General features: G+C 38.4%; 1 protein-coding gene across 1 annotated transcript; it reads right to left on the bottom strand.

The window, feature by feature from the left end:
• Nucleotides 1-860: 860 nt before the first annotated feature.
• On the bottom strand, nt 861-6,318 carry LOC146385001 (kelch-like protein 10). The gene is made up of 5 exons (XM_084929958.1): nt 6,118-6,318; nt 4,477-4,960; nt 3,294-3,908; nt 2,415-2,564; nt 861-1,281 (listed from the first exon to the last, which is right to left on the bottom strand). Exons 1-5 carry the CDS (start codon nt 6,264-6,266, stop codon nt 928-930), a joined length of 1,752 nt encoding a protein of 583 aa, XP_084786084.1. The 5' UTR covers nt 6,267-6,318; the 3' UTR covers nt 861-927.
• Between the last annotated feature and the right edge of the window lie 6,414 nt (nt 6,319-12,732).

Genomic DNA, 12,732 nt, shown 5'->3' with positions numbered 1-12,732 from the left:
TAATATCAGATTTTATTTTCAAATAGATTGTAAAATTAGTGCACTCTGTCTTGACACTGGATTGGTGGAGGCTTTTGTACAGAAATTCTTCATCCACAGATGACTCTGACTTTGGTGACCCATTGGTATTTACTCCAGTGACATCATGAGGCTGACATCTGTGCTTTAAGGTGAAACACTACAGGAAAAACACATTTTATTCATGTACAGGTCACTTTTGAGTTTTTGCGCTATTTTGCAAATGTAATTCAATTCAATTCAATTTTACTTGCTCACATAAAGACTGAATTTTCCTTAGTAAATAAAAAGGTCATTCTTTTTTATCATAAACAAATATTTAATTCTATGCAATATAGTGGAAAATACCACAAAGCAGATGAAATACCTACTGAGAAATAGAGTTATTTTTCTGTTTCACACAACAGAAAAGATGGTGTGAAGCAACACAGTATATGTGTGTAATTTTTGTTAAAGATTCATAAATTGTCAGAAACTGCTCAAAAAAGACCTATGGATACATCCCTACTCAAGCGTAAAGTCTGTTACTAGACAGAACCCCAGCTGAATTAACAAGGGAGAGTAAAAGCTTCCCTTTATTCTTGTTGTATTTTCCTAGGAGGACTTGGAAAAGTCCCACATGTGACTTATCGTGATCTGGTCACCCTTTGTGCATGTCTGTTCTACTCAGCAGCCATACCTTACAGGGAATGAAAAAATCTTTTACATTTGTTACTGTTGCAATGGCGTTCTCTTGATGAAACCCAGTATCTGCAGTGCACGGTCTCCTCACACTCACACTTAAAGTTTTTGAAATATCTACAAAAAAATGTCCAGTTCACCAGCGGTTTGATGTTCTAAAGATTTATTTCAGTACTTCATGTTGGAATCCCAAATGTTGACACATGGCAGTATTGCATTGTAAAGGTGTTACGTGGACTCCGCTGCTTTTTCTGGCACATTTAAACGTGTCAGCCTGTCACCAGGAATGGTGTAATCAGACAGGTTGGGATGTCCGGACACCACACAGCAGCTCAGGGCACTGCGGAAAATCCCCATATGACGCGCATTAAACCACCGGTTGGTTAAAGCGTCGTAGTACTCAACGTTGAAAGTGGTGGCGAAGCCGTTGAAGCCGCCGACAGCAAAGAGGCGATCATTGATTACCTCAATGCCAAAGTTGCTGCGGCGGGTCAACATAGAGGACACACGGTTCCACGTATTGGTTTGCGGGTTGTAAGCCTCAGCGGTGCGCAGACGGTTGTTTCCATCGAAGCCACCAACCTAACAGTAAATGCATGGGTGAAATGACTGACTGTAATTGAAACCAGTTTCACAGCACCCTTTTAAGAAAGTGCACCTGCTATACTTACGATAGCAGGTGCTCTGCGATACTCTAGAAAGTGACTGAAGAATTAAGTTGCAATATTGTCCAAAGTTGCCTTTAATATGTAGCAGACACAATCAGATGCTGCTTTTGGTGTGGTCTGACTACTGGAAATACTTTGATTGGTTTTACCTGGATAAAGCGAAAAGTTACCCGACATACTCTCATGCCGTTATATGGAGTTTACATAAAATTTATTAAAAAAAGAATAAGGCCCATTAATGTTCCACTATTTGCATTCCCCCAGGCCCATCTGTTGGGAATGTCTAGATATATACGGTTGTCTCCATCTAAGCCACCAACCTAAAAGTAAATGCATGGGTAAAATGATTGTGAAGTATTTATGTTTTCAGTTGTCTTCACAGCTCTTTTGCCTTTATTCCAAAAAGGAGCATTGAGTTTCAGTCCTTTCTATAGCAGGTCAGCACCAGGATAAGGTCACTGCATTCTGCTGATAATATTTTTTTCATTTTTGAATAGAGACAGTGTAAATAGAAAATAAATCTTCAAGAGTAGCTAGCTAAATAAAGAAGTATGTCTCCGAAGGTGAGACTACACAATCTTTGCTTTTTACCAAAGGGTGTAGCAGCAAATCAACTAAATCAGTGGGTTTAAGGCAACTAGCAAGACAAATTTACAGCTAAAATACGTACTGTCCAAAGAGAATGAGTGCTAATCACTTGGCTTATTTTTCAAAAGGTGTTGGAGGATAATTTTGAAATTGTCTCTAACATATTTCCCCTAGTGGAATGATGAGGAAATGTGAAATCATCAACATTTTGAGAATGGGGCACATTCACATCATGAAATGAAAAAATACATGCAGCAGAAACATCACTAATCAGTTAAATTAATGAGTGAGAATGCCTTCTCTGAACCTGTGGTCAGGATATGAATCTGATTATTGATGAATACAAAACAAAGTTAGCAAAACTGTTTGTCAGCCAAATCTGTCAGCCTTCCTGATCAAGGCACATTACAGATGTGACTTGTATGTTACGCGAGTGTCAGCACTACTTTCTGGTCTTACTGCAAAGACATGATCCGCATATGCAATGACACCTATCCCACTGCGGCGGCTGTTCATGGGACTGATCTTCGTCCACTGGTCGGTCTCTGGGTTGTAACATTCAGCTGTCTGCAGAAACTCGTTCCCATTGAATCCACCACAAATGTAAATCTGAAGACAAAGGAAAAAAAAAACAAAAAAAACCTGACATTAGTATATATTTCAACTTTTTAAGAGTTTATGTTTTTCCCTAGTTGCATGCTATTACATTCTGTGAACTTAAAAGCTTTTTGAAAAGCCTTTTCTTTTACATGATCAACATAACAATGAACACTATAAATTCTTCTGATACAGACTGACATTTAGACATTTAGTCCCTGCCTTTCAAAAATAAAAAAAAAAGCTAATTCTTTTAATGACTTTTGTTTTCCTTATCATCACTATTACGGGCTTACAGGCAGTTTTAAAGGTGTAGTTTGGTTCAATTTAGGCCTTCATCACTCTAGCTTAGAAACCAGTTTGTGACCTATCTTGCACCTCGCTTCGCTGTAAAAAATGTGTATCCCCTGACTGGTTGGCAAGTGGTAGCTGGAGGTTGATGGGTGTCACTAGCGTGAAATTGAAGAAAGGTGTTGCACCACAAACCTCCTTGTGTTTGCTTTGGTCATTAGCAGACTGTTTAGCACACCAGAGGTTTGCATGGAATACTCTGACTTGTCTGCAAACACTCACAAACTATTTGTAGAAGTCAGTGTCTTTCATACAACCACTCCCTAACCAGCCGAGGAATACATATTTTTCACTAGCAACTGGTTGTTACCAAAAGGTTGCTGACAGGTCTCTAGGCCTGTGTGCCTGAGACCCTACTCTATTTCTCTCCTGCTCTTTTACTTTACCCACCCGGCTGTGAAGTGTTGTGCAGCTGGCATCGCTCCTCTGTTCATGCATGGATGCAATAAGACTCCACTGGTTGATTTCAGGTTGATAGCGCTCTGCACTGCTGAGTCGTACATGCCCGTCGTAGCCTCCCATGGCATAGATGAACCCGTTCAACACAGTCACGCTCACATAGCAGCGGCGGCAGTACATGGGTGCCACCTCATTCCAGGTGCGAGTGGTCAGGTCAAACCTACGGACGCTGTTGAAATGCTCCACCCTGTCAAAGCCACCAATGGAGTAGACGTACCCGTTGAGGAAGGCGGCTCCATGATAGGCACGAGGACGCTCCAGGTTGTTTGTTACATTGACCCAGCATTCAGCCTGGTAATCGTAGGCCTCGATGGCGTTAGTTGGATTATGGCCACTCCATCCCCCAATGGCCAGCAGGACGGAATGAGGCAGGCGGGGACGAGCAAGATGGGAACAGAGGCGAAACACATTGGGTCTGTTGGTCATATTTTGTGGTAATATAATGGCAGCCTTTATCATGGACCGACGGTCAGAATTGGTCCGCAACAACTGATTGAGCCACACATTGTTCCTTAGGTAGTCTAAAGTCATCAGTCCCAGTCGGACCTACAGAGAGACGACAGAAGAGAATAGGACTTAGACAATGGAAACATTGAATTTGAACTATATCAGTTTTAGTCAATTCAAGCTTCTTTAGGATAATGCTCGTAATGTTATTTCATTTTCTTATTGCTAGCAAGAGGGAGACCAAAGTGAGACACCATTAGCCTTTTTGTCAACATAGACAAAAGTCGTTTGTACAGTTCTAATGAAGATAAATTTTAAATCTAATGTGTTAAGTTTAACTTTATATAAAAAACAAATGACATAAACTAAAATAAAGCTGAGGAACACAAACAGGGGAGAATGGTTGTACTTGTTACGGACAGTTTTTAGTCATAGGCCTAGCAACTACACTAAATAAATACAATTTATTCTATAATATGTGTGAAGCTTTCTGATACAGTTTTAATGATCTTGAAGAGAATTGCTTAAATGTGGTTTGGCTACAACTGAAAAGAGCAACATCTCGAGCTATTAAAGCATCCTTATACCCAGATGGATTGACTCAATCTATGACTTAAATGCTAAAGATTTAAGTCGAAACTAAATGTGGTAATGGAAGTTTATACACCTTAGACAACAGAGCGATGAGGTGTTGTTCCCGTTCTGCAGGTACATGGCTAATCCACTTTATAAGTGCTTCGTACGCAGTGCTCTCACACTGTACATTGAGGTCATCTCTTTCAAGAATATCACCAAGTTCCTCCACAGTTAGCTGCAGGAACTCCTCCTGAAGAACCACCTGCTCAAAGTTACTGATGATGTAGTGGAAGGCCTTGGCACGTAGTTCGGGTGATAAGTGTACTTTTGTGAACTGCCAAATGCCAACACAGTTCTCTGCGCAGAGTTGTTCCCCCAGGAAGTCACTGCAGATTTTTACAATGTCCATTACATTGAGTTGATCAGCTGCCATGAGAAGTTCCACTGCGTTTTCCTCCGTTACAGAAACACTGCCAGTGTATGCAAAGTCAATGATGAGTGCCATCATCTCAGGAGACAAGCCAGGTATGTTGAAGACCTGTTTGTCTGGGTCGCTCCGAGAGGTGAAGAGAGCTCTGAGGGTAGAGATGGACACAGAGCAGAGAATTTTAAAAGGTGTGGAAGAAACAAGATAATAAACCATGTCAAGCACAAGTAGGATAAATATATAAAATCAATTGACTGGAATGGAAATGATCACCTAATTGCATGTGTCACTATGTGATTATTGTGATAGTCTTTTCATGTCTAGTCCATATTGCCGTAGAGGATATAACTCCAAAACAGAGTTTGTACATGTTTAGTGAGCTTGAGTGTTGGATTTATTACATTGGCAGTATGTATATGAAGCTATTGCCAAACAAAATGCAGTGACAGAGCCTCCACCATGTTTTACAGCTGATTCTAGACACTCAATGTTGTACCTCTATGACAAATGTTTAAGTTAACTCCATAAAGCCTGTTTCCACTGATATTCAGTCTAGTTATTGTGCAATTTGGCATATCTCAGCCAGTTTCCTTTCCTTATGGAAGTTCCAGTGCATTTTGCTCAATTACAGTCCCTGTTTCCCTTCCATAACCATTCCTAGCTTAAATGGCTTAACAAACAAATAAACAAATGAACAAAAACAAAACAAAATAAAACCATTCCTCTGAAAATGGTCAGGTACAAGGACTGGACCGAAAAGGGTAAAAAATGTCCAAAAAGTCTTATCCTTCGACAACTTTTGCTCAAGTGTACTTTTTAAAAAATCATCTAATTCAAAGCAAAACATAAAGACATGAGAGGCAACTCAAACCTTTTGCACAGCATATAACTGCATAATAGCGTTCAACCTTTTTAGTATTAGTAACTCTGGTGTGTTTTACTGTGTGGATAACACTGGATAAGATATTAATGTAACTTAATAAAACACATAAATGAAACTTCAGCTCAACACAGTCTGAATTTAGTTCATGCAATCACCAAGTGCTTCACAGTCTCTTGTAAATGGCACATTTACTGAGCTGGAATCTGGAGCTGTGTGAAGGTAAAAATGAAATCTGCACTGCTGGCAAATGTTTGCGTTATGTTTTGGGTATATCTGTCAGTTGACTGTGACCGTCTTTTTTATCACAAAAGCTCCATGATTCCTTTTTGTTGGAACTGTTTCACAGACTAAGACCGTGAATTACATTTTCCTGGGGTATAAATCGGTAATCATTCCTCCCCATTATCAGGTAAGCAACTCACCTGAAGTACGAGGTGCAGTTACACAGGATTATCTTGTGGACCGGAAATTCGACATCCTCCACTATGATGATTGCATCACAAAATTTTCCCTCAAAACGGAGTTCATTATACACCGAGCTCGACTTGTATGGAGGCTGTTCTTCCCTCATCTTGAGTTTTGTGACTGCTTTTCTTATTTTTTTGCCTGAAGTTTGTCTTACAATCCAATACAGTTTGTCTTAAAGTGTTCTGAGCACCAAATCAAACCTAACTGTGAGATTACGGAATGGAAGCTTATGACATCAAAATGACTTGGCAACAGTTACCCCATAGAATTGTTTTGAAATCTAAATCTACGTTTTTTTTTTAAAAAAATGAACCTTTCATTGCTCAAAAGCTTTGTTTTGATTTGGTTTTAATGTATTGCAAATGAGCCTCACAGATAGCACACAGCATTTTGTATGTTTGCTTCACAGAGGTCAACTTATGGACTACAATATCATATTTAGCTTTTATGCATGCGAGCTCATTGCCACACTTTTTTGTGTACATTTCCTACTACACAAGTTAAAATATTTGTTATTAAAAATATGAGTCTAAAAATACATGGCAGTGCCAAACACAGATATTACATAGCATGATTCATGGCTAAGCTGTTTTCTTGGATTGTATTAGACTTTTATCCAGGGGGAAAAATGGGCTCCTGAACTTTACCAATGTACTATAGTAGTAAAAAACAAACAAATAAACAAACAAAACACAGGTTTGTGTTCTAGAAAAATCTTATAGACCAACACTATAATATATGTACTGTATATATATATAGTACAAGACTGCTATAATGATGATGCTTGACAGTGTTACCTCAGACAGGTGCAAGCAGTCACCTGTCTGAGCACAGACTGCACACGCGTAGCAGATCTGCTGTTGAACAATTGCTCAAAGATATAATATACAAGACTAAAAGCAGGTTGGATGTGACAAGCCTGGTTTGATGTAGATGTAGATGTGTGTATGAAAACATCATCCTAAAATTAGAAAATTATAATGGGAAGCGTTTGATTTAGAGTTTTCGAAAATGAAGTGGAGCAGCAGGAACAATCCCAGGACAGACTTCTGCTTGCAATAAGAAAAATGTATGAAATCTTTACAGTAAATTCATAAATCAATCAATTCAGCATCCGAATAAAGATTAGACCACCATGGAGGGAAGTTGTTCCTATGAACAGCTTTGCAGATATACGATATATACTGTAAATATGACAATATTTTTTAAACACATAAAGTAAGTAAAAAAGGAGAGATATTGGTCAAAGTTATGTGTTGCAGATGTCACACGGGCACTTTTATTAACATGGTAATGGGTAGATGTACATAAAAAAATTGCTCAGAAATAAATTATCAGCATTTATTAAATAATAACGCTCCATGAATAAAAATAACACAATATTGTTTTTTGTGCATAACAAAAAGCTCACAATTGTGCAGTTAAAATGTAAACTAAAATGAAGCTGAGCATAATAACAAAGACAGATAGATTTTGCAGCTGCTCTATTCCCATGTTCTACTATGTGACTGATAGCCTTGAGTTTGAAATCCGCTTCATAAGCATGTCTCTTAACAGGTGCCATTTTGGGGTCCTTGTAGACACACAATACAGTAATATCACATTGAAGCACAGTACGTATTACTATGCGAGGCTCCTGACTACGGTAGCTGTAACGCTCCAACAAGCCATCAAGCGGTGCGGCTTCGTAGCTTACCAAAGTCGTACTAAAACATTTTGACAGATTTTTGAGCGCCGTATACATAAAAAATGTACATAAAATCGCGCACTGTCGATTTTTGAGAAAATTAAAGGATTTTAAGTGTGCCTTACAGTTCGAAAAATACGGTACATGAGTTTTGTAAGGTGGTTTGTTTAGGGGCAGGAGGCTGGGAAGACTTCGCGGTCTGGGATACAGCACGCAGTTTCACACACTCTTCATTCTGCACCTCATGGCGCTGTTGTAAATGGTGAAAATACTAGCAGTGCTCGAACCTTTAGTCAGACCGCTTTCCCAACATTCTCTACAGAATACATTATTCTCCTGCTCATTTGACACTTTAAATCCGAATCAATAATAATAATCTCCAAATTTTTTCTTTTTACCGACCAGCTCCTCTTTGATAGCTGCCGAGTGCATCTTGTCGCTACCTGCAGGTAAAACGATGAGGGAAGGGGAGTTGTGTTCAGTGAAGGAGAGAGGCGGGACAGAGTAACGTTGCGTAGAGACAAAAGTGGACAAAAGAGAGACAAACTAGTGGCTCCACAAGTATAATTATAACGCAACATAGACTATATCGATATAAACGATATTGTCACATCTTATATCTCGTATGAATGTATATCGATATTTTTTTAAAACTCGATATACTGCTCAGTCTTAGGCAAGAATACCAGAGGCGCAAAACACCATGCTACTGGTAGACTGAGCAGTCAGCCAGAGGAGAGGGGAACTTTTATTGTATATGTTTCTAATGATTAGTCCAAAATCAGTCCAAACTTTATATTAAGATGAGGTCGCAAATACAGACTAGTTTGTAGAAAAATTTTAAATGATCTTTTATGTGACATTTTTTATAGGATCCTCTTTTGTACACTCTTTTCTACCAAAGTCTTTTGCTCACAGCGCTGCCGGAACTTCTTATGCTCCTCATGTTTCTTGGCTCTTGAATGCTTTTTCTTTAATTTGTGCTTTCGCTTCTTTGGAGATGAAGATGAGGATGACAACACAGACGATACAGATGAAGATGTGGAAGATGAATCTGAGTTTTCCGAGGCATTCAAGGAAAATGGATCATTGAATGGTTCGTCTTTAAGTTGCTCCACAGGATGCAAAAAAGAATATAACTGGCTTTAGAAATAAGATATTTTACACCTGTCAGGTTACATTGAGTGACAAAGATGTGCAGAGTAGCTGCCGCTTCAAAGTCAAAGTCCCCGTGTATTTAAATTACACAGTTGATGATTTTGTCAGCTCATGTGCTTAAACAGAATGAGGATTTTGTTAAAGAAAAGCATCATGTGCCCTTATATGTAAAGTTATATACAAACAACCAATATTAATTCTGCTTTAAAGGCTACAAGATTATCAAAAAAAATAGTGTAATGAGCAAATGCTTTTGTCCTCTACGACATAAAGTTTCAGTACTTGAGAGTAATTACCTATTATTGTCTATTTTTTAAAGGGGGAAAAATTGTGGCAAATCCCATCTGTGCTAAGCAGGCGGTAACAAGAAGGATAGAAGTGACACAACTACAGTCTAAATCAGGGGTCCCCAATCCCATTCCACGAGGGCTGGTGTCCCTGCAGGTTTTAGATCTCACCCTGGGTCAACACACCTGAATCAAATGATTAGTTCATTACCAGGCCTCTGGAGAACTTCAAGACATGTTGAGAAGGTAATTTATCCATTTAAATCAGCTGTGATGGATCAAGGACACATCTAAAACCTGCAGGGACACCGGCCCTCGTGGGCTGGGATGAATGCTTTGCCATCGTCATTTTTCTTTTAAACTATTAAAATATGTGAATGAGAAAATTCAGCCATTATAAAATTGTGTATGAGAGCAAAGACAACAGAGAAGAATAGAAACAGATACTAGGGTAATGGCATAATCTACATGCCAATCGGTGAATGACATCATAAAATATATATTGTTAAATTTGTTTCAGAAAGATTATGATAAATGAATGATAACTAGTTCAAGTTGGAGCTTTGATCTTATGAACAATGAAAATGAATCAATCAAGTTAGACCTGGCTGAACTGAATTTGGAACTCTGGATCTCTTTAGGAATGAACTGACACAACACTTCAAGTTAACTGACTAAAACGCAGTCTTTTAATCAACACAATGACAATAAGGGAACTTAACTGGGATTTATAAATTACCTGATGTTTATTAGAAGAATGTAAAATAAAAAATAATGCTTATGGAACTAGTCTAGTTTCATACTTCTAAGGGACGATAGCTGACCTCAGAGGAACTGACCACGGAGAAAATCTCACTCTCTCCTTCGAGTTCTTCAATTTTCATCTTTTGTGACTCCAGTTTGTTCTTAAGAAAAGTCAGTTCCTGTCTCTCCTTGTTAAGAAGGGAAGTTGCAGTAGGGGCAAGATCAGAAGAAGAATCTAAAAAACAAACAATTATTAAATGACAATACTAAAAGAATCTCTAATCTAAACTTAGGAAACTCAAATAAAATAATATTTAAGAAATAAAGTTCCGATAAATGCACATAAGGTGGTTCAGACATTAAAACAAGACAAAAACAGTCCTTATTTGTACTACCTGAATGGGGTGTTTAATAATATAATACTAAGTCTAATGATGCACATAAACAAAAGATAAAAACAAAACAAATAAAACTAAGTGATGAGCGTGTCACGTGACGTTAGGTAGCCACTGTAGCTAGCAACCAAATGGCTCGGTAGCTAGGTAGATAGTTGTAACATTATTCACCGTCATGTTTAACTGTTGACACTGCTGGCTTAGTGTAATCTAGATCATCCAATCTCTGTTTTTCTCTTTGAATGTGTGCTAACCGTGTATGTCGCAGAGGTACGCGAATCTATCTTCTGCTCCATCCATGGCGCAGCCACTTGAACGAGCGCCTTCAGTCTGGTCGTGCCCCTTTGGCTTGACCTTCCTGAGCGCTCCACTGGTGGAGGAACTGATAGGAGGGACTTTCCTTAATAAGATTAACAGTGATTGGATGTTTATATAAGCCCCCCTGCCTATGAAATATGTTCGTTTTCTTTCCCTTTGGTGCCAGGACAGTTTTTTCCTATATTACAATGAATCCAGCAGGTAGATCTTCATAACTGAGTACATTTTTAATAAACCCATCCTTCTGATATTTGGATTGGAAATCGCTCAGGTCAGTCCACTGTATGACTCAGTCAATGGTTCAGTCCATTCAGATTGGTCTTCAGTGTTTACTGTGGGATGGGACAATAGTAGGTAGTAGCAGAGCTAATGTAGAAGAAACTAACAGCAGAAGACAAACAGTTTGAATGTATTTCATGCTGTTATTTTAACAGCTTCTATTTGTATGTTCACAAAATCTTTTTCATTCACTGCAAACAATGGTCAAAGTGATCTGATTTAAGTGCAATTGGATAAGTAGTACTAGCAGTAAATTACTTATTTTTTCAATGCATTTATCCTGAGGCTTTTTTCTTTAGTTATTTCACTGAAAAATTCACAAAAAATTGACTTACTTTATATTCTTGGCTGTATTTATTTGTCACGTTTTATTTTACAATATTGGAAACACTGTTTAAGTGGTGTTTGATGCTTCCTTACGCTTAAAAGAATAATTCCCAGTTCCTTCCTCACAGGGAGAAATCTGATTATAAAGTTGCATTCGTATTCGATCAGTATTCAGGATCAGTCAAGGTGTTCGAGTTCGATTGCTGGATCTGTTATTTCAACATTGTTTGTTTCATTCATTTTTTTTAAGTTGTCTTGTTTGTGATGTAGTGATACAGATCTTGATTGTATATTCGAAGGATAACTGCTTCAGGTATATTTATTTTTTTAATACTCTAAAATTATACAACCAAACAGTCTGTGATATGTTAACACACAATATGATGCAAAGGTCAGAGTCTTTGTCAGCAGCTAAGGTCACATCTCTGGAGAGATGTTTTCCAACTAGACAGAGTGAACAATACCTCTTCAGGGGCATGTAATCGTGACTCACTGCTGTGTGTGGATGCCTCACTTGCATGTAAATGTGAACGCCTCTGTCACCCTCGCTGACAGTCTGATTCAGCAAGATATCTAGACTGAGTGTGGGATGATGCAGTCAAATCTGCATGTGAGAATCATAGCTAGGTTTTCCATTTGTTTTATTTGAGTGAATATACAGTATAAGTAAAACTTTACACACATTTTTCATAAATGAACATGCAAGGTTGCACAAACTCCAAATGACTGGCCTGGATTTTAAAGACACTACAGAAAGTAAAACTCTTAAACAGAACTGTTTCTAATTTTTTTTTTTTTTTAAATCAAGCTAAAGTGATATAACAGACAAAAAGTGGCAGCAGGATTTGATTTTTCCCTGCTATAACTGCAAGTTCACTCATTAATGTACATAAATTCATCTAAATAAAGGGATGCCACTTCTCATTTCCCACTAACTTCCCCTGGACACGAATAAGCTATATATAGAGTGAAGCTGAAACATGCTGTCTGTCTGTCTGAATGGATGTGCAGAGAAACTCACAGAGGGTTAACCACTGTGACTGTTAGACTATGATTCACACTCTGATGGGTTAAGGACCTACATGCAACAGAGCAGAATTCTCCTCAGGGCTAGAGACACCCACAGTGCACAAATTGCTAATGTATTTGTATGCATTTGTTCATTGTTTCACATGTTTATTTCATTGAACATTTGCATGTGTCACATTGGTTAAAATGCAGTTTGATGAGATTCTTTCCACTGGTCTTTCTGGTAAATCCTCATTCAGTGATATGTATAACACACACACACGCACGCGCACACACACACACACACACACACACACACGCACACACACACACAGAGGGAGAGAAAGAGAGAGAGAGAGTCCCACA

The sequence above is a fragment of the Perissodus microlepis genome, chromosome 6 (assembly GCF_051167445.1).
Source record: "Perissodus microlepis isolate ML-2025 ecotype Zambia chromosome 6, ASM5116744v1, whole genome shotgun sequence".
NCBI classification, from domain to species: Eukaryota; Metazoa; Chordata; class Actinopteri; order Cichliformes; family Cichlidae; genus Perissodus; species Perissodus microlepis.
Note: the sequence above shows the minus strand (reverse complement) of the source record. Positions and strands in the feature narration are given on the sequence as shown.

What these genes read in the sequence shown, in the direction of transcription:
- LOC146385001 (XM_084929958.1), bottom strand. Translation starts at nt 6,266, where the DNA reads ATGAGGGAAGAACAGCCTCCATACAAGTCGAGCTCGGTGTATAATGAA. An exon ending in TCATCGCTCTGTTGTCTAAG is followed by an intron (nt 3,909 to 4,476) that starts GTGTATAAACTT and finishes GTCTCTCTGTAG; the next exon opens with GTCCGACTGGGACTGATGAC. An exon ending in GCACAACACTTCACAGCCGG is followed by an intron (nt 2,565 to 3,293) that starts GTGGGTAAAGTA and finishes CTTTGTCTTCAG; the next exon opens with ATTTACATTTGTGGTGGATT.